Below are 22609 nucleotides of genomic sequence, written 5' to 3' on the forward strand. Positions count from 1 at the left end.
TCTACCTCTCTGCCTTACCGCCCTACACCCATGAGGTAGACCCGGAGGAGGACTCACGAAAGCCCAGAAGATGCCCCCATCTCTGTGAACATAAATTCCTTCCCTTACTTGCCATCACAATGGGCTTATTGAAACCATTGGGCCTCGTATGAGGACCAATGCTGTAGGGTACCTGTCTGGAAAAGGCCACATTTGGAATACCTACCTGTGCCACATCAGCCACCAGCACCACTCATCTCCTCAGTACAGGAGGAGTTTCAGGAGGAGCAGTGGCTACTGAAGGAGAAGGGGACAACTCATTCATACAAGTCCTCTTCCTCCCTTGATGAAGCGGTGACACCACCATCACCTTCCTGTGCAGATGATTTTAGGACTTTTCAGGACCTAATGAAGTGACATGTGGAGTCCCATCAAATCTCTGTGGAGGAGGTACAAGAGTCTCAGCACTCTCTTGTGGGCGTTTTGTATACCACCACCCGCAGAGTAAAAAAGCCCTCCCTTTAATGAGGCTTTTTTTCTCCTGCCCATAATCTATGGCAGATCCCTGCCACTCCCAGGCCTACCTACAAATTGGCAAGCAAAAAAAAAGTACATACCTGCCAAAGGACTAAGAGTATTTCTTCTTACCCCACCCCCAACTCCCTTGTAGGGGATGCAGTCAATGAGAGAAACTGTCAAACTTGTTCAAAATCCACTTCCTCCAACAAGGAGGATAAATGTCTAGTTCTCTCTGTGTCTGGGGCCAATATATCTAATTCCCTGATTAGTTGTAAGAGGGTTTTATTCCAAATATTTCCTGGTCCCCAAAAGAAATGGCATCTAGAGGCCAATCTTAGACCTCAGGAACCTAGACATCTAAATTATTTTGCAGCACTTCAGGCTGGTGACTCTGACTACCATAATCCCATCCCTAAATCAGGGGGATAGGTTTGTTGTCCTCACCCTTCAGGATGCACATTTTCATATTGCTATGCATCCTTCCCGCAGACACTTTATGCTTTGTCATAGGCACAGAATATTGTCAATATCGTGTCCTTCCCTTCAGACTCTCCAGAGCCCCACAGGTCTTTATGAAGATCCTCTCAGTAGTCGTGGCTCACCTGTGTCAATGGCGTATAGCAGTCTCTCCCTGTCTGGACGATTGGCTCCTCAAGGGGCATTCTGCTCTGGAGGTTCAGTCAGCAACCAATAAGGTCTTAGCTCTGTTTCAGTCCTGGGCCTACATATCAACTTGGGAAAGCCCACATTAAACACCCATGCAGCAAATAAATTTCATTGGAATTGCCCTGTACACTCTAACTGCCTGAGGACAGATTCTCCACCATGTTCAGTCCAATCACTACTCTACACCAGAGTCCTCAGACAACAGTAAGGGCCTGTCTTCTACTCCTAGGTCTCATCTGGTCTTCACCATTTATTACACCACATGTGAGACTAAATCTCTGATACCTTTTGGCCTGGCTCAAAACCATGTACATGTCGAACAGAGACAGCCTTCCCAAACGAATCGCCATACCTCTGCGGGTACTGGACTGCCTCTGGGTGGAAAGACCACCTGAAGGTCTATGTGGGAACCCCTCCCAAGCACATCACCTTTCCAGCATCTGAAGTATGCAGCACAAATTCCCCTTTATTAACATGCAGCTTTGCGAAAAATACTAGTAAATCTGATATGAAACTCAGATACTTTTTGGTTTTAAAAAAAAACAAACTGGGATAAGGTCTAAAAACCATCTTGGCCTTATGAAAAATAGTAAATGACAGATCAGCCACCGAAGCATGCAATTTGTTGACCTTTTCCTGGCTGCTGATATAGCAATAATAATTAGTTTTAATAGGTAAGTAAAATAAAAGACACTGCCAAGGGTTCAGAAGGGTCTTTTAAGCCTACTTAAGACCAAATTAAGGTCCCATGTTGGAACTGGATCTCTCAAAGGGATACATATGTTAGACAACCCCTTGATAAATCCTGTATTGTGCACAATACAATCTACCATCAAAGTATGATAGGCTGAAAGACCCACCAGGGAATAGAAGCTGTAATTTGTGAATCAGATTTTCCTTGCATCCAAAAAACAAACTTAGTCCAGCTCAAATAATGTGTGTTTGTACACTGTTTTCTAGAATTGAGCAATACATTTGGCACCAATGAGGAACAGGATTGTCCAAGATTAGGCAAATTCCAATAGCCCAGGCCATTAGATGGAGAGATTGAGGGTCCAGATGAGGGATCCTGCTCTGTTGCTGCAACAATATGTCTTGAGACGGACACCTGTAGTCTCCATTCTATGGGCATGTACCACTGCTGTCTTGATCAAGCTGGGGCTATCAGGGTTATTCTTGCCCTGGTGAAAATACCTCAAGACACTTTCTGAATAAACTGAAATAGGGGAGGGGAAGCATACAGAAGGCCCTTTTTCAAATACAATAGGAAAGCGTCTGAGATGGACTGATTTTTGATCAAGAGGAGGAAGGACAGAGACCATGCTTTTTGTTGAACCGTGTTGCAAACTGGTCTATACCAGTCCAATCCCATCTGGAGAAAATGTGTACCACTTGTTCCTTCAGAAAACGCTCTTTCATCTGACAACTGTCCCTTCTGAGATGATCTGCCAACACATTGCTAAATGCAGGACTACTGGATAGATCTTATAAAGAATGTATCAATCCCATAAGTTGACTGCCTCTGCACATAATAGGGAAGAATGAGTGCCTCCTTGCTTGATGACATAATACGTAGCAGTTGTATTGTCCTTTACTACCTGAACACCCTTTTCCTTTATATGAGGAAGAAAAGATAAGAGAGCCAAACAAATGGCTCATAATTCCAAAACATTTATAAGCAGCTCTTTTGTTGAGACATCCAGTGGTCTCTGGATAAAATGACCCAGGTGAGGTCCCCATCCCTTGTTGGATGATCAGAGGTTATCATGACAGATGCTGAAGGGAGATTGAACAAGACACTTAACATTTGATCTGCCTGCCAACAAATTTAGAATGTTTTGAGGCATAGTGAAAAACATCTGAAAACTATCCAGAGTAGGTTTGTAAACTTGAGACATCCAAAGCTGCGTTGATGTCATTGTGAGGCATACAAATTGAGTAGATAAGTGACTGCTGTCATGAGACCTCCCCCCCGGATTCAAAAAGAAAATCACTTTTGGGGAATCAACAGAATCAGATCTTTGAAACCAATCACTCTGTCTTCCAGAAGGAAAGTTCTTCCTGCTGCTGAGTCCAATATAGAGCTGATTAAATGGAGTTTGGGCAGAGATATGACTGTTGAGAAACAGTCCCAAGTCCATAAGAAGGGAGGTTATAAACTTGATGGGAAGTAGGAGATTCTCACGTGAAGATTTTAGCAGCCATCGCCCAAATATAATTAACAAAGAGACCCTGTTATATGCACTGCTACTACAGAAAGGCACTTTGTAAGGACTCTTGGCATTTTAGAAAGCCCAAATGTTGTACGACTTTGTACTGAAAATGTCTGTTCCACTACAAAACAAAGGTGCTTCCAGTGACTTGGGCAGATAGAAATATGCATCCTTGAAATCAAGAGTTGTGAAATAATCCTTAACTGAAAGCAAGGGAATTATGGAAGCTAGGGTTAGCAATCAAAACTGGAACTTCTGAATGAACCTATTATTTCAATGTTCTTAAATCTAAAATCGGCTAGAAACTCCCATTTTTTCTTCTGTACAAGGAAGTATCTTCAATAAAACCCTTAATCCCACAGATCAGTATCTTCCCGACAGCGCCTATGAGAAGCAGTTTCTGAATTTCTGATCGAAAAACCTTTTTGTGAGAAAGTTCCCTGAAAAGGGAAGGGTAGAGAGAATATAAAGGGGGTACATTTTCTAATTGTATTACGCAGCCCTTTTCTATAAGATCTAGTACCCATTTGTCCAATGTAATAACTCTCCAGTTATCAATTAAATGAGCTAGCCTTTCTTTAAACAAAGGAAGGGACATATCCCCACTAGTTGGTCCATAACTTTCAGTCCTATCAAATCTGGAGCCTTGTTGTCAAAGATATATAAGAAAATAATATTCTTCTTAAAGTCTTGATTGGAATAATTTCTTTTTATGTTGAGACTTCAGTGAAGATGTAGTCTGATGCTGACATCTTTGAACTGAAAAATAAGATTAGGACTGAGGGCATGTCTACACTACAAAATTAAGTTAATTTACATTAAATTGACCTACAGCCACCACTGTAATTTGATTTGTACATGTCCACACTATGCGCATCTGTCATAAATATAAAGGGAAGGGTAAACCCCTTTGAAATCCCTCCTGGCCAGGGGAAAGCTCCTCTCACCTGTAAAGGGTTAAGAAGCTAAAGGTAACCTCGCTGGCACCTGACCAAAATGACCAATGAGGAGACAAGATACTTTCAAAAGCTGGGAGGAGGGAGAGAAACAAAGGGTCTGTGTCTGTCTATATGCTGGTCTTTGTCGGGGATAGACCAGGAATGGAGTCTTAGAACTTTTAGTAAGTAATCTAGCTAGGTATGTGTTAGATTATGATTTCTTTAAATGGCTGAGAAAAGAATTGTGCTCAGTAGAATAACTATTTCTGTCTGTGTATCTTTTTTGTAACTTAAGGTTTTGCCTAGAGGGGTTCTCTATGTTTTTGAATCTAATTACCCTGTAAGATATCTACCATCCTGATTTTACAGGGGGGATTTCTTCATTTCTATTTACTTCTATTTTTATTAAAAGTCTTCTTGTAAGAAACTGAATGCTTTTTCATTGTTCTCAGATCCAAGGGTTTCTATGCAAATTGGTGAGGCTTTTTATCCAACATTTCCCAGGAAAGGGGGGGTGCAAGTGTTGGGAGGATTGTTCATTGTTCTTAAGATCCAAGGGTCTGGGTCTGTAGTCACCTAGGCAAATTAGTGAGGCTTTTTACCAAACCTTGTCCAGGAAGTGGGGTGCAAGGTTTTGGGAAGTATTTTGGGGGGGAAGGACGCGTCCAAACAGCTCTTCCCCAGTAACCAGTATTAGTTTGGTGGTGGTAGCGGCCAGTCCAAGGACAACGGGTGGAATATTTTGTACCTTGGGGAAGTTTTGACCTAAGCTGGTAAAGATAAGCTTAGGAGGTTTTTCATGCAGGTCCCCACATCTGTACCCTAGAGTTCAGAGTGGGGGAGGAACCTTGACAGCATCCTTACTAGCAACACTTGCATCAATGCAGGGAGCCGTGCACCACGGGTAGCTATCCCACCGTGCAACTCACCCCTACCCCTACCATTTTTAAACTTTAGCTCCAAGATTCTTCATTTTCAGTTGTTTTGTATCTGTTACATTCTGACAGTGTATTAATGGATTTCTGAATACACACTTCTGAGCTATTTTGGCCTGGGACTCCTTGGTTTACAGAGTGTAGGTACTTTCCCTAGTAACTTTGAGATGGCTGCCTGCATGGAGCCATGCTATAGGCAATGTGTTTGCCCTTGGTGTGTGAACACAGAATTTCTTTGGAAAGCAGGGTCTGTGGGGGCTGCACGTGCACCATGTCTCCTCCTCCCCCACCCTCCTTCATACTTGAATACTCTGTCACTATTTTAAGACTCCAAAGTGATGGGGAAGGAGGGTGGGCTCTGTAAATCCATGCAGGCATTCATGGTGATAATTCACTGATAGAACAGAGGGCTAGGAATCCAACTACCTGGATTCTATTCCAACTCTGCCTACTTGTGACCTCAGACAAGTTACTTAGAGCTTGATTTTGCCATCCTTACAATGAACAGAGCCTTACTCCAGAAGTGACTTCATTGGGACTCCCTGCAAAGTGACAAGGCACTACTCAGTGAAAGGTTTCAGAGTAGCAGCCGTGTTAGTCTGTATTCGCAGAAAGAAAAGGCCTACTAGTGGCACCTTAGAGACTAACCAATTTATTTGAGCATAGGCTTTCGTGAGCTACAGTTCACTTCATCGGATGCATTCAGTGGAAAATACAGTGACTGTATTTTCCACTGAATGCATCCGATGAAGTGAGCTGTAGCTCACGAAAGCTCATGCTCAAATAAATTGGTTAGTCTCTAAGGTGCCACTAGTACTCTTTTCTTTTTACTCAGTGAGAGTTAGCGTGGCAGGATCTGGGTTTCTAAGATTCTAGGCACACACAACTTCTCTTGAGTTCAAGTGGTGGTGTGGATGCTCAGCACTTCTGACAGTCAAAACATGTTTGAGCCATAGTTTCCCCAGCAGCAAAATGGGGATGATACTTATCCACTTCTGAGTCCATTACAATCTTGTGGGCTTTTAACTACTGAAATTCTTGGTTGAATATTTTAAAGTTTCTCTCTGGGAGCAATTGGTTCAGTTTGCTAATCTCCTAACCAGGCTTCAAATTCTTCTGCTGGAGTCTTATCCTTTCAGCAGGTGTGCTAAGCTCAATGCCAGGCCAAGGGAGAGCAGGGACATTAAAGTAGAATGCCTATTTAATTTTATTTTTCTCTTTTAAATAAGCTGTTACTCTCTCTCTGTTCCAGTTCTATCACAGAGAAAGTGAAAACAATCATGCCTTTTGCATCAGTCCTTCCTTGGCTAAACGTTTGCAACAGACCAGTTTAGTTGGGATTGGGGTGGACAGGCAAACATGATTCCCCTGGTCTTGGGGAAAGGGCTGCTCCCCCCCCCCCGATTTTCTGTGACCTCTCTCTTTACCCCCTAAGTGGTCACTCCCCCATCCCCATCCTTAGAAGGCTACATGCCGCTCTCGGAGGAAGTTGGCTTCCACTGATTCATCCACAGATGAGCCAAGCACTACAAAAGCAGAAAAAGTAACTTGGGATGGCAATTTGCTGTGTGTGCCTGCCGCTACATTAAGGACCACCACCACAACAGGGAGGGAAGGTGTGTGCAGCTTCCAGAGAACCTCCACTCTGCTTTATCTGGAGCCACAGATGCACATTTGCAGTGTGTATAGATGGTATAGGGAAAAACTATATGATTCCAGATCTACCCACTGCTCTTCTCTGTGTCATGCTATTCGTGGCTCATGTGGTATATCCCCAGCTTGAAAAATAAATAGTGCTTTAAAAACTCCTTCCTAGTTTATGCCAGTGTTTAAAGTCACCAACCCAGTTCAATTTTAAAAGTATATATTTAATTCCAAACTTAAGAAAAAAATGAAACCATTAACAAACAAAGATTTCAAGACTGTTTTAAAGATTTTGGCTAACTAAACATTACAAAGTTTTACATTAAGAGAATAAAAAGCTGATCATTAGGGTATCTTACAGTTCTACTTATATTTTCAAGGCATTTGCTTCAACAACTTGGTGTAGAATAGTATACAAGAGATGGGATAAGACTGCTGGAAATATTTAAGAATAATTTAAGATTCTTATGCTATTAAGGTATATTTTCATCAGAGCCAAATCTTGCTGTTCTCACACAAGCAGCTTACCACTTGAAATCATTGGGACCATGGACTGCGTAAGGATGGCAGACTACAGTAACTTCAGAAGCTCAGAATACTTTGAAAAATGTATCATTTTATTTGTACACTTAGAAAGTTGTACATAGAAACTTATAATACAGTCCTGCAAGTTACCTGTTGCTAAAAGAACTGCCAGCGAGAGGAGAGGGTATTATTTTATCAACTGATCATCAGGAAGTTAGAGGAATAAACAAAACAGGAGAAAAATTAAAAAAAGTTAAGGAACTCTTATTCCCCCCACATACAAATTTTTATAAATACAAAACAAATTCACAAATTACTTTGAATGCTAAATAAATATCTACTTTATAAACTCAGACTGAATACCTCCAGCCAGCACTGGTACAGTACTTTAAAGGATATGCAATTGTACTCATTCATGTGTAGTGTTGAAAAGGTGTACTCAGAGTTTCAGACATTTACACAGTTTCTTCAACTATGCTACAGTAGAAGATTTTGTCTGAGTTGATAAAGTCCTCGCAATACCACAGCTCCTAGAAAATCTAGAGGATAAAACAAGGTCATATGGCGCAGAAAAAAATATTTCTGGAAGATATTTGGACACATGAATGTCTTAAAAATGTACAAAACCTCTGTAAACCAGTACTGTATCCAATACATCTATCAAAGTTATTAGACACTGAATAAAACTGTAGCAAAGGTAATCTTTCCTACATTCTCCTGAGTGCTTAATATTAAATTGAGAATATAGTGCAGGCCACACTTCAAGGTGGTTAAACTGGTGTTATTGCTTTATACAGATATGATGACTGCATGATTTAATGTTTCATTTTCATGAATATAAAGGTTCCCTCAAAAAAATCCTTTGGAAGGAAGAGGTTAAATTCGTGACTTCTTTGCAGCCGGAGCAGCGTGGTCCACATTACCAGATGCAATAGGGAGTCCAAGCTTTTGAGCCTGAACGTGGAAAAAAGCCTGAAGTCTAATTCCAGCTTTTGCTTCACTTGTATTACGAGGGTTGTACTCAAAGCAGTTCGAAAACATCAGTTCAATGTCTTCAATAAATTCAGCTGGTAAATAAAAATTAAAGAAATGAGTTTAGTGCATTTGCCAGGTCACCACAGATAATCGTATGAGTAAAGCATACTGTTACGGCACTACAGAATTCAGTAGGATGATGCCCTTTGTAAAGACAGTTGCTAAAGAGATCTTCACCTATAAATGGGGTGAATTTAGTGTGTATGTATAGAGTCAGATTAACAACCCTACAGTTCGAGTCCTCTGTCTCCAACAATGGAAAGGGAAGTTTTCTGATATATCCCATCAATGTGCCACAACCCTATTCAACAGGTACCATCTCTAAGGCTTGGGGAGGTAATTGAAACTCCATGACCATTCACGTTAGTTACATTTCACTTACACCTACATTAGTAGTACAACTACTAACACAATCACTACACTGAAAAAAGTGGTTCATACATTCCTAAGAATGCTTTTTCGAAGAAATACCAGTTTTCAAATCCTCCCATCCCAGCTCTCCTTAAGGGATAAGACCTCTAATTGTAAAGAACAGATCACAGGATTAATTACTTCAGTAAACAGTACTTACATGCTAATTTGTATTCACATTTATTCACTTTTTCACGGATTATATTTAAGGCAATAGGTTTTTTGATAATATCGTAGTAGTCTGGTACCTGCAAAAAAGTGTTCACTTTATTTTATTTACTATTTTATTATGTAAAAATATACATAAATGTATTTAATTCATAATAATTATGTGTTAAAATATACACAGAAAGTCACAAATTTACTTGGACTTTCTACTGTTACAGCAGAAAGACTTAACGGGCCCTTTATTGACAACCAGAATTTACTGAAATTCAGCTATTAATTTTTTGACCTAATTTTAAAGTTGTTCAAGCAAGAGACCACAAAATATAAAACGAATCAATAATGCATTCAGAGAAGTTAAAGAAATTAGGCAAAGAACCCCAAACATAAATATCTGATGGAGAAAAATTTAAGAAAAAAAGAAGTGGTTTAATTTATAAGCTTTACATTTGTGTTAGAGCTGTTCAAACTTAAGATGCAAAAATAATTTATATTACATAATATTACGTATTGTACAATGCTATTATCCTATACTGAAATCGGCTTCCAAGGGAGATTTTAAAAATCTCCAATGATGGGGATTCGACAAGCAGCTTGGACAAACACTAGTCAGGGATGGTCTACTTAATCCTGCTTCAGTGCTGGGGACCTTCTGAGGTCCCTTCCAGCCCTACATTTCTATGGTTTTAAGGTATCTCCAGACTCTTTTCATTTTGTTGTAGTACTTACTTTTATAACATTACAAGCTCCTTGATGCTGAGGGATGGCTGTTTTCACTCTATTACTACTCACATATGTGAACTATTTTGTTCCTTGAAATGCCAGTTAGGCCTGTTTGAAGGGTTGGAGACACTGCAGATTTCTATGTGGCATAAAAGATAGACCAGGGGGTCGCAAGGGTATTACATGGGGGCTCACAAGCTGTCAGCCTCCACTCTAATCCCCGCTTTGCCTCCAGCATTTATAACGGTGTTAAATATATTTGAAAGTGTTTTTAATTTATAAGGGGGAGTTGCTCTCAGAGGCTTGCTGCGTGAAAGAGGTCACCAGTACAAAAGTTTGAGAACCACTGGGATTGTCTGGTATCTGCATACAGTCTATGAGAGAGCAGCTGCTCAGTCAATCACTCAGAGTTAGTCAAAATAAGAGATGCATACATGATTAAAGCGAAAGGAAGGAGGATTCTTAAACCCAGACACTGATCATTTGGCTCACAAACCTTGAATTCTGTGCAAGCACACATTCCAAGGTCCACCCCCAAATCAGACTAGAAGACATTTTTAAATGCTGTCTTGTTTGTGGGACAATTTGAATCCCAAATTTGGTTGACAAGAAAACCCAGAAACATACATATATATTTTAAGCCAGATATAATTTGGCTATGGGCTCTCTTCTGAACATACATCTTGGGGTGCAACTTGCTAGCGAATTTGCAGGAGGGATCAGCAGTGAAGAAGGTAAAAATCATCCATTCCTTGGCATTTACAAAGAGTGATCATTAAGTACATCCAGGATTTGTAAATACAGGTCAGCACACTGACAGGCAGCAAGTAATTAAATTCCTCTGTTCTGGCACGACAGAATTAAAAGTGTAATCAGCAGTGGATTTTTCTTTTTCAAATCATAAAAGGGACTTGTTTTCTAGTGCTTTGCTTAATCTAGTTTGCATGTATCTGCAATGGAGCTCCTACCACTTTCTTCTGAAGGTCAAGATTAATACAGCTCCCCAATTGGAAGTTTTTCCTCAAATTCAGCCAGAGATTTTATTTTAATCCCATTACTCCAAGATATGGCCCTCTCTACTTGTTCCTGATCTAAGTAACTCCTCTCTCTTTGATGTTTATACCCTTCATTCATGTGTGTAGACTGTTATAATGTCCACGCCAACCCCCTTCTCTATGAAGATAGAGATTTTTTCCCCACTTTAATCTTATCACTCCTTCCAGCTGCCTAATAATTCCTGTTCTTGTCAGTTTCAAGTCTCAAGTTTTTGTGTAAAAGGTTGGTCAGAAATGAACAGAAATTCCAGATCTAGTCATACCAGAGCAACCCCCATGCACAGGGAGCAGCTTCAATGTGATTGATGAGAACAGGCATTCTGTGATGCTAGTATACCCCTCCCATTCTTCTGTATTCAGAAACTAATGGGAATGAAATTCCTGAGCTAATTGTCACTCTACTGCACAATCATTCAGACAGCATGGTTAACAGTAAGTTACTCCTATGACATGGTTCTGTTTCAATGTTCCCTGCTTTGAAAATGTTTTAGCACTCAAATCACATCAGGAAGCAAAATCCAGTGACAATTCTAGTTCAGTTGACTTTTTAATAAGCTGTCAAGTCTTACCTTTGGCAATATAGTGCAGATTTTCAAAAACTTTGCTACACTTGGACATTTTCTTATTGAATTATTTCAGGTCTTAAAACCCTCAGGACCAGATTGTAGCAAAAAAGTGTGGCTGCCCTCTGAGATTGGTGGGCGGAACCAGGAAGACCATGCTCACCATGCCGGAAGCAGAGGGGCAGGAGAGGAACAGAAAGTATAAAAAGTCGGCCCTGTAGGTCAGCTGGGCAGCAGCTGCCAAAGAAGACGGATGTATTCTCCTCACTGCTGATGCAGGAGCCCGCAGAAGACTTCAGCTACCTTGAGGACTTGCTTGAGCTACCAGAGGGGCCTGACCTGACCAACGGTGAGGCGCTGCTGGGTTTGCCAGTGGTGGTGTACCCTGAGGAAACCCACTCACCTCGCCAAGGTACCAAACCTGGGAAGAGTAGGAAGTAGCCCAGGGAAACTAGACAACCGTCTGGTAGAGTGCTGGCCTGATACAAAGTCAGCATGTTGCGGGCGGATCCCCACTGACCCAGTGGCAGACCACTCTTCTACTGTTAGGGCCCTGGGCTGGGACACAGTGGAGTCGGGTGGACCTGCATTTCCCTACCCGCTGCCATCCCAACCCTGGGGTGACAGCATCCGCACTTTTGGCCAGAAGGCCAGTGAGAGTCTACTTTCCGCTGAGCTAGCCCCCTAGACTGTGTAGAGCACTCACCTCTTGCCAGCCCCAGGCTCCTAGACTCTTACCTGCTGTACCCTGCTTGAGGGTTGGAGCTCTAGACTGTTGGGTGCCTCACCCTGCCTAAGGGCCTGGGCCCCTGACTGTTCACTGTTCCACCCCACCTGTGGGTTTGAGCCCTAGAGACAGTCAATTTCCCTCTTATGCAGAGTGCCGTTCCAGGTGCGTGACAGCAAAGAGGCATGGCCACTCTTGGAGATTCACAGCCATGCACGCCTACCTGCCAATACAGGTATATTAGGACTTTCACAGTAACTTGTCAAATTGGGAAATCTCAGTTCCTGACATCAACGACTCAAGTTACATAGCAAGAGTTCTCTGAATCTTACTCAGTGGTATTCCCTTCTAGGGCTATTCAGTGAATCAGAATCTGATAATAAACATCATACCAAAATGTTGCCACAATATACATCCACCCCAGTTACCTGGACTTTGGAAACTAGTTTCATGAAAGGCCAGCTGTCATCATGTCGTACCAGTTCCACAACAAGTTGTTCAAAAGCTGACAGTTCATGGACTCCACCCTGACGACCCGAACTCCTCCTGTTCAATGAGGTGTGAGGAGATGAATCTGAAAAATAGATCACAAAACTACTGACAAAAAGAAAGAAAATGGCACACCAATATTAAGTACTTAATAAAACATGAAAACACTGGATGTGTAACATGCCAACAAGAGCTAATGGGATGTAGGGGACGGGAAGGTAGAAGATCAGATAGGGCTCTCTTGCAGTCTGGTCCGTTCAGCAAAGGGGTGGAAGACTTCTCCCGACCCCACCCCTGTAGTGTTTTAAATGCAGGTGTACTAGTAGCACTTCTGCTAAGCTTTATTTTGCCCAGCTACCCAATCCTGAGGGCCTTATTCACAGCAAGTGGGGTAGATTTGAAAAGCTAAATTTGGCAGACAAGGAGGCAGGAACTCTATGGATTTTACTGCTTAATTTCTCCTTCCAGAGTATAAAGAAAGCAGATGGGGCTCTGCTTCACTTCTTTGGATGTGTGGCTCATATGGGCAATAATAGATGGAAGCATTTGGGTTCTCTTTCTCACACTACTCACTCACTTTTGGAGTCAATTTATGTGTCAATTTACAGCTAAATATCATAGTTTGTTTACAGAACCTTAATTATCAATGTCAAATCACAGAAATGTAAGGCTGGAAGGAACCTTGAGACATCATTTAGTGCACCCCTACGCTGAGTTAGGACCAGTTACATCTGCACCATCCCTGACAGGTGTTTGTCTCACCCGTCCTTAAAAACCTCCAATGATGGGGAGTCTACGACCTCCCTGGGAACCGAATTCCAGTACTTAACTAAGGATTTCTTAATATCTAACCTAAATCTCCCTTGCTGCAGATTAAACCCATTACTTGTCCTACCTTCAGTGGATATGGAGAACAAATGTGCACCCTCCTCTTTGTAACAGCCCTTAACATATTTAAAGCCTTCTGTTCCCCTTCAGTCTTCTTTTCTCAAGACTAAATATATCCAACTTTTAAAAATCTTTCCTCATAGGTCAGGTTTTCTGAATCTTTTATCATTTTATGTTGCTCTCCTCTGGACTCTCCCACTTTGTCCACATCTTTCCTAAAGCCTGGCACCAAGCTTGTACAGCTGAGGCCTCACCAATGCTGAGTAGAGTGGAACAATAACATCCCATATCTTATGTATGATACTCCCGTTAATACACCCAAGACTGATATTGGCCTTCCCCCCACCCCCTAAAACACAGCAGCATCACCATTCAATTAGTGATTCACTATTACTCCCCAGATCCTATTCAGCAGTACTACTGCCTAGCCCAGTCTCCATTTTGTAGTTGTACATTGATTTTTCTTTCCTAAGTGCAGTACTTGTCTTTATTGAATTTCATCTTGTTGATTTCATACCAGTTTTCCAATTTGTCAGGGTCGCTTTGAATTCTAATCCTGTCCTCCAAAGCACTTGAACTACCTCCCAGTTTGGTGTCATCTCTAAATTTTATAAGCATGCTCTCCATTCCATTATCCAAGTCAGTGAAAATAGAACTGACCCCTGTGAGACTCCACTAGATACATCTTCCCAGTTTGACAGTGAACTATTGGCACTGTATATAAAGAGTAGCTCTTTCAACCAGTTGTGCACCTCCCTTAAAGTAATTTCATCTAGACCACATTTCTCTAATTAGTTATGAGAATGACATGTCGGGACTGTGTCAAAATCTTTACTAAAATCAATACAAGTCATATCTACTGCTTGTCCCTGAGTCCCCTATCCAGGAGGCCAGTAACCCCGTCAAATAAGGAAATTGGGTTTTGACATGATTTGTTCTTCACAAATCCATGCTGGCTATTTCTGATCACCTATTATCCTCTACATGCTTACAATCTGATTGTTTAATAATTTGTTCCAGTATTTTTCCAGGTATCAAAATTAGGCTGACTAGTCTATAACTCCCCTCTGTGTTCACCCTTTTAAAAACATAAATACTGTCTTGGCCCTTTTCAAGTCCTCTGGGACCTCAGCTCTCATCCACGAGTTCTCAAAGAAACTGCAAATGGTTCCAACTAGTTCATTAAGTAACCTAGGGTAAACTCCATCAGGCCCTGATGACTTGAATAAATATTATGTAGCCTGCTCCTTCCTTGTTCTGGCTTGTGTTCCTTCTCCCTTGTTGTTAATATTAAATTGTGTTAAGCATCAGGCCACAACAACTTTTTTTTTTTTTTTTTTTAAATAAGACTGACACAAAATAGGCATTTAACACCTCAGTGTTCTTGGTGTTGGCCATTATTAGCTCTGTTTGCCCACTATGTAGAGGACCTCCACACTCTTGTCTTTTTCTTGCTCATGACTTATTTGTTGAACCAATTCTTATTGCCTTTTATGTTCCTTGCTAGATGTAACTCATTTTGTGACTTACCCTTTCTGATTTTGTCCCTACATACTTGTATTATTTTGTATTCCTTAGGAATTTGTCCACGTTTCCAAGTTTTATAGGATGCATTTTTCAGTTTCAGGTCATTGAAGAGCTCTTCATGAAGCCATACTGGCCTCTTACTATTCTTCTTATCTTTCTTTTGCATGGGGATAGTTTGATGTTGTGCCTTTAATATTGTCTAAGAAACTGCCAGCTCTCATGAACTCCCTTTTCCCTTAGATTGTCTTCCTATGGGACCATACCTACCAGTTCTCAGAATTGGTTAAAGTCTGCTTTTTTTTAAGTCCATTGTCCTTATTCTGCTGCTTTCACTCCAGAGTGGAATATACATAGGTACCAGGTCTCAAAGGACAAAAGGTTACTTACAGTAACTGGGGGTTCTTAGAGACATGTGGTCCCTATCTATATTCCAGTATGCACTCTCCTTCCCCTCTGCTGTATCTGGAGTCGAATTCTTGTACACTGCATCCATTGGGCCACACAAGTGCCCTTGCTTTCCTGGTGCTTTCAACCAAAGGCATAAATGGCAGAGTGGACTGACTGCCTCTCCAGTTCCTTCTCTACCATAAATCCAGTAGAGATCCAAAGAAGAGCGGAAGGAGGGACGGTGAGTAGTGGAATACGGATAGGAATCACAAAACCTCCAGTTACTATAAGTAACAGTTTCTTCTTTGAGACCTGGTCCCTATGTGTATTCCACTATGGGTGGCTGACAAGCAGTACTTAAGTAGGAGGGTAGGGGGGGACAAATGGCAGAGCTGTTTGGAGAACCACTGTCCCAAAGAATGAATCAGCAGAGGAGTTCTGCACTAGAACATAATGATGTGCAAACATATGTATGGAACTCCACATAGCTGTTCTGCAAATGTAAAGAAATGGGTACTTCCTGAAGTGATGCCATTGAATTTGCTTGTGCTCTTGCAGAATGAGCCCTCAACCCATGAGGAGGAGGAAGATGCAGCTAGCTGGTAGCAAAGCAGGATACAACCCAAGATCCACTTAAGAGGATATAGCTTAACCCAGTGGTTCTCAACCTGTTTACCATTGTGGGCTACAGTGTTATGTGGGCCACATCCAATACTACCTATATGGCCCTGAGGATGTCACATGGGCTGCAACGCTGTGCTGACTGGGTCGCAAATAGCCCACAGGCCGAGAACCACTTAATCTCAGACTCATTCTGCTGTAGAGAGAAACAAACAAAACAATCTACGTGATTTTCTAATTGGTTTTGTCCTTTGCAGGTAGAAGGCAAGAGTGCATCATATGGTAAGGGAGTGAAGTCTCCTCTCTAGACACATGTTTCAGGGAGAGAGTGGGGACACAGGTAAGTCTATTTATCATTTCTTGTGAAACGCCAGAACTACTTTGGGGGTGAATTTTAGAGAGTCATAAAGAGACTTTGTCCTTATGGAATATACTGTATGGCACATCTGCCATTAGAGCTCCCAGCTCACCCATGCTTCTGGCTGAGGTGATATCAATGGCAGTTGAATTTCTTATGGCTAAGTGAGACACAGAAACTAATGGTTCTAAGGGAGGCTTAATGAGTACTGCAAGTACAAGATTTTAGTCCCAGCGTGGAGTAGATTTCCTTACTGGTGGGAAACTTGTAATTAAGCTTTTTAAGAATTTGGTAGTCGGAGAGTGAAAACTGAATAACCACCAGAGGGTAGATAGCATGCACTGATTGCTACCAGGTAGACTCGAATAGAACTTAAGGGAAAGCTCAGCTGTGGTGAGAGAAAGAAGATAGTCCAAAAGGAGGGGAATATCTGCTGACTCAAGAGATACATGTTTCTTCAGTGCCCAGATGGAAAAACACTTCCACTTGGCTGAACAGCATTTTCTAGTGGAGTCCTTTCTACTGTTAAGGATCATTTATACATCTTCAAACCACTAATATGCCAAAAACCAAGCCATAAAGATAAAAAACATAAGGGTTGAGATGCTTGATCCTATCCGTCACCTGGGCCAAGAGATCACAAAAGGACTAGATGGTGATCGGAGAACAAGATAACAGTCAGAGATTTGGGAATCAAAACTGCTGGGTCAGTTGGGGGGCAATGAGGATGACTTGTGCCCTATTCTGATGAATTTTCTGTAAGAACGGAGGTAGGAGCAGCGAGGGAGGAAAGGCATAGCTCAGATGATCTGACCAGTTGAGAAAAAGAGCATCACCCTGAGAGCATAGTCCTAGAGCTCCAAGTATATTTTGCATTTCTTGTTTGGGAAGTGAATAGATCCCAGTTGCTGGTCTCCCACTGAATGAAGATGCTATTTACGGCTGAATCATGAAATTCCCACTCACAATTGATGGCAAAATGCCTGCTGAAGGTGTCTGTCAACCCGTTCTGAGTTCCTAGAAGATAAGCTGCCAGCTGGGTGATTTAATTCCTGTTAAACCAGTTCCACAGGGTGACTGCATCTATACACAGGGGAACTGATCTTGCCCCTCCCACCCCCCCGTTTGTTGATGTAAAAGACAGTTGTCATGTCTGACATTATCAGAAAATGATGGGACTGGAGGAGTTGGAGAAAAATCTTGCAAGCTTCTCAGGCTGCCTGGCATTCCAGAATGTTCATGTGCATCCTGGTTCTCAAGATGTCCAACTGCCCTGCACAATGTGATTGTCCCTGTGGGCTCTCCAGCTAGAGAGATTTCAGAGTAACAGCCGTGTTAGTCTGTATTTGCAAAAAGAAATGGAGTACTTGTGGCACCTTAGAGACTAACCAATTTATTTGAGCATGAGCTTTCGTGAGCTACAGCTCACTTCATCAGATGCATACTGTGGAAACTGCAGCAGACTTTATATATACACAGAGAATATGAAACAATACCTCCTCCCACCCCACTGTCCTGCTGGTAATAGCTTATCTAAAGTAATCGTCAGGTTAGGCCATTTCCAGCTGCTGGTAATAGCTCGTCCAAACTGACCACTCTCCAAGTTTAAATCCAAGTTAAACCAGAACATCTGGGGGGGGGGGGGGGTAGGAAAAAACAAGAGGAAATAGGCTACCTTGCATAATGACTGGAAATGGCCTAACCTGACGATTACTTTAGATAAGCTATTACCAGCAGGACAGTGGGGTGGGAGGAGGTATTGTTTCATATTCTCTGTGTATATATAAAGTCTGCTGCAGTTTCCACAGTATGCATCTGATGAAGTGAGCTGTAGCTCACGAAAGCTCATGCTCAAATAAATTGGTTAGTCTCTAAGGTGCCACAAGTACTCCATTTCTTTTTGCAGCTAGAGAGAGATGTCTATAAATGATCACCTTGTCTGGCAAGGATGGTAGGAAGGGGATGCCCATACATACCTGATAGGGATCTGTCATAAATATAAAGGGAAGGGTAAACCCCTTTGAAATCCCTCCTGGCCAGGGGAAAGCTCCTCTCACCTGTAAAGGGTTAAGAAGCTAAAGGTAACCTCGCTGGCACCTGACCAAAATGACCAATGAGGAGACAAGATACTTTCAAAAGCTGGGAGGAGGGAGAGAAACAAAGGGTCTGTGTATCTGTCTATATGCTGGTTTTCCGCCGTGGACAGACCAGGAATGGAGTCTTAGAACTTTTAGTAAGTAATCTAGCTAGGTATGTGTTAGATTATGATTTCTTTAAATGGCTGAGAAAAGAATTGTGCTGAATAGAATAACTATTTCTGTCTGTGTATCTTTTTTGTAACTTAAGGTTTTGCCTAGAGGGGTTCTCTATGTTTTTTAATCTAATTACCCTGTAAGATATCTACCATCCTGATTTTACAGGGGGGATTCTTTATTTCTATTTACTTCTATTTTTATTAAAAGTCTTCTTGTAAGAAAACTGAATGCTTTTTCATTGTTCTCAGATCCAAGGGTTTCTTTGCAAATTGGTGAGGCTTTTTATCCAACATTTCCCAGAAAAGGGGGGGTGCAAGTGTTGGGAGGATTGTTCATTGTTCTTAAGATCCAAGGGTCTGGGTCTGTAGTCACCTAGGCAAATTGGTGAGGCTTTTTACCAAACCTTGTCCAGGAAGTGGGGTGCAAGGTTTTGGGAAGTATTTTGGGGGGAAAGACGCGTCCAAACAGCTCTTCCCCAGTAACCAGTATTAGTTTGCTGGTGGTAGCGGCCAATCCAAGGACAACGGGTGGAATATTTTGTACCTTGGGGAAGTTTTGACCTAAGCTGGTAAAGATAAGCTTAGGAGGTTTTTCATGCAGGTCCCCACATCTGTACCCTAGAGTTCAGAGTGGGGGAGGAACCTTGACAGGATCCTTCCACCATATCAGGGAAGATGTTAATTTGGAAAGAATTGTTACCATGGTATTCATGCTGTGTTTGGTTAGTGAATAACTGTCTGGGGCCACGCCTGAAGGCCATATAGGTAGAGTGTGACAAATGGGATTGTGACTGGCAGACCAGGTGCCAGCTCATGCCAGAGCCCCAGGCCAATTCACTTGTGTATTCGTATAGATCAAAGTGATAAATGTATAAGAGTGTATTTGATGTTTAAAGTTCATGAAAACTAGTGGGATGTTACTTGCATTGTTTTCACTTATGTGTGTCCTATTATAATGTAGTAGCAAACATTTACATTGTGTATACCCCTGCAACTAAGTAACCTATCAAATGAGAAAGGAGCCTTGTAGAATGTAAATGAAAAGTGCTCATTTCAAAGTAAGAGGTCTGTGTGTGTGATGACTGAAGGTCAAAGGACCAAAATGGATTCCTCGCTCTCCGTCAAAGGAAGAGCCCACATAGGTAGTAACACTCTCTCAGCTTGTTTTCTGTGTGAAGAAGCTATAAGTAAAGATTCAAGGAAAGATCCTGTATCTCTGGACTATTTGGACTTTTACAGAGAAGTGCGCCAGAAGAAAAAGAGCCCCAAAGACAATCTGGGTATTCTGAGAAGACTTTTGGGAAACTAGCCATTTATTACATTATTGCCACCATTTGGGATTACAAACTATGACTCCTTGTGCATATATTTTACCTGCTTTAACCTCCCAATAACTCTCACTTCCTTTTCTTAATTAAGAAGTCTTGTTATTTTACTATAGAATTGGCGGCCAGCTTTGTCTTTAGTGAAAGATGTAGTGTTCCAACTGATCTGGGGTAAGTGATTGGTCTCTTGGGACTGGAAGCAACATAGATCTGATGTGATTTTTGGTATAAGTAATCATTTTATCACAAAGTCCAGTTTGTCTGGATGGCAAGATAGACTGGAGAGTCTAAGGGAAAAAATGGTTACCCACCCTTTTGTAACTGTTGTTCTTTGAGATGTGTTGTTCATGTCCATTCCATTGTAGGTGTGCTTGCGCACCAACGGAGACTTAACGGTACCCGTAGGGCCGTCTATCGTGCCCTCTGGAGTGCCGTGCTCATGGCGCAGTGTGCCCTCTCGGTTCCTTCTTGCAGACAACTCTGACAGCGAGGCAGGAGGGTGGGTAATGGAATGGACATGAACACCACATCTCGAAGAACAACAGTTACCAAAAGGTGGTTAACTGTTTTTTCTTCGAGTGCTTGCTCATGTCGATTCCATTGTAGGTGACTCACAAGCAGAATCCATGCAGAGGGTCGCGAAATAGACTTCCTGCAGCACCGACCTGGGATTGCACCACCAATCCAGAGACCGGAGGACGTGGCTCAGCACCGTGACCACTCGGTCTGGGGGCGCCTGCTGGGAACGTAGACCGAGGACAGCCACGCTTGCAGGGGCCTCAGATGCAGCTGGGTGTGGCTTACCACGTAGGTGCATGTGGCAAATCAGTCGCAGGCACGTGTGGGTCACGGTAGGCGGTTGGCTCTGTTTGCGGGCAATCAAGACTGACATGACTTGAAAACGCACTTTTGGCGGGAAGGCCCTGGCCCGCATGGAGTTGAGAACCGCTCTGATGAATTCTATACGTTAAACCGGTGTTAATGTGGATTTTTCTGTGTTTATTAGGAAACCCAGATCGCTGCAGGTGGAGCGCACCAGAACAAGGCTCCTCTGGACCTGCCCTTGATGAGCCAATTGTCAAGATACAGGAAGATCTGGACCCCTCGATGCCTCAGGTAAGCCGCCGCATGTTTCGTGAACACCCTGGGGCCCAAGAACAAGCCAAAGGGCAGCGCCATAAACATGGTACTATGAAACGCAGGAAATGTCTGTGCCCAAGGAAGATAAAAGACGCTTACTTTCATGTCTAAGTCAAGAATGGCGTACCAGTGCCCTGGATCCAGGGAAGGGATGATGGAGGCCAGGGATACCATGTGGAACTTCAACTTCGTGAGAGACTTGTTGAGGCCCTACAGGTCCAGGATGGGTCTGAGCCCCCCTTTTGCCTTTGGGCTTAGGAAGTAGCAGGAGTAGAATGCTCTTCCTTGCATATCCCAAGGAACCTCCTCCACAGCCCCCAGACATAGGAGGTTCTTGACCCCCTGAATGAGGAGTTGCTTGTGAGAAGGGTCCCTAAAGAGGGACGGGGGAAGAGGCAGAGTGCGAAGGAGGGGCAGCCAAAAATTGCAGAGTGTAGCCCCGAGTCACTATGTCCAGGACCCAATGGTCCGAGGTAACCCACAACCAGGCCGAGTGGTAAGGGAAGAGGTGGCTTAGGAAGGGGCAGGAAGGATCCGGGCAGTTGGTTGGTGCGTCACTCCTGAGCACGCCCTCAAATGAGCGCTTTTGGACCCCGTGGTGTTTCACCAGGCCAGGCTGTGCAGGAGATCAGGACGACAAAGAGCAGCAGCAGCTAAACCTGGTGTCCCTTTTTCTCAGAGGTCCCTGCTGAGGCTGCCACTGCCTAGGTGGCAGAAGAGGCCAGAACAGCTGCCTGGACGTCTGAGGGATGTGCATCCCCAGGAAGTGGAGGGTTGCCCTTGTGTCCTTTAGGCCATGTAGATGTGCATCCGTTTGGTTGGAAACTAGGCAGATGTAGTCTAACGGAAGGTCCTGGATCGAGACCCACATCTCTTGGGACAGGCCAGCGGTCTGGAGCAAGGAACTGTGCCGCATAACCACCGCCAAAGCAACCACTCAGGCAGCTGAACTGGCCACATCCCAGGCCATCTGGAGAAAGGACCAGGTGCTGCGGTCCCTTCATCCACCAGGCTTGTGAACTCCTGGGCCGCCTCCTAGGACATGGAGTCCTTAAAACTTGAGGAGAGTCCCACAAGTTAAAATTGTAGCAGCCCAGGAGGGCTTAGTGGTTTGCCACCCGAAACTGGACGCTGGCAGTAGAATAAATCTTTCAGCCGAACAAATCCAGTCTCTTGGCCTCTTTGTTCTTAGGAGTAGAACTGGTAGGCCCATATTTGTCCCGTTTGTTAGCCACGGACATGACCAACGACCCCGTTGGTGGATGAGTGTATAAGTACTCGAACCCTTTTGTGGTAATGAAGTACTTCTTTTCCGCCCTTTTTGAGGTGGGTGGGATGGAGAACAAGGTTTGCCAGATGACTTTGGCAATGTTCAAGACCCTTTTGTGTACCAGAAGCGTGACCCAGACTGGGGCGGACACGGAGCACATTAAGTAATGTGTCCGTCTGTTCCTGCATCTCCTCCGCCTTGAGGCCCAAGTGAGTTGTCACCCTGCAGAGCAGTGCCTGATGCTCACGAAAA

The 22609-nt window shown here is 43.0% G+C and overlaps 1 protein-coding gene and 2 long non-coding RNA genes across 5 annotated transcripts in view; 2 read left to right on the forward strand and 1 right to left on the reverse strand.

Annotated features, from left to right (window-relative positions):
- The window catches only part of LOC144265944 (uncharacterized), a 30910-nt gene extending 14289 nt beyond the window's left edge, over window positions 1-16621 (forward strand). Inside the window, exon 3 of the long non-coding RNA XR_013346390.1 lies at window positions 16268-16621. This is a non-coding gene — a long non-coding RNA (uncharacterized LOC144265944). The remainder of the gene's footprint in view (window positions 1-16267) is intronic.
- BAZ1A (bromodomain adjacent to zinc finger domain 1A) overlaps window positions 7491-22609 on the reverse strand; it is a 117908-nt gene continuing 102789 nt past the window's right edge. For all 3 annotated transcript variants that reach the window (XM_077819033.1, XM_077819031.1, XM_077819032.1), the window contains exons 25-27: window positions 12527-12672; window positions 9026-9113; window positions 7491-8486 (exon numbers count right to left, since the gene is read on the reverse strand). In XM_077819033.1, the coding sequence (XP_077675159.1) occupies window positions 8296-8486; window positions 9026-9113; window positions 12527-12672 (425 nt within the window). In that variant the 3' untranslated portion in view covers window positions 7491-8295. The remainder of the gene's footprint in view (window positions 8487-9025; window positions 9114-12526; window positions 12673-22609) is intronic.
- On the forward strand, window positions 19726-22239 carry LOC144265943 (uncharacterized). The gene is made up of 3 exons (XR_013346389.1): window positions 19726-20754; window positions 20954-21063; window positions 21767-22239. It is a non-coding gene; the product is annotated as an uncharacterized LOC144265943 (long non-coding RNA).

The sequence above is a fragment of the Eretmochelys imbricata genome, chromosome 6 (assembly GCF_965152235.1).
Source record: "Eretmochelys imbricata isolate rEreImb1 chromosome 6, rEreImb1.hap1, whole genome shotgun sequence".
Lineage (NCBI taxonomy): Eukaryota > Metazoa > Chordata > Testudines > Cheloniidae > Eretmochelys > Eretmochelys imbricata.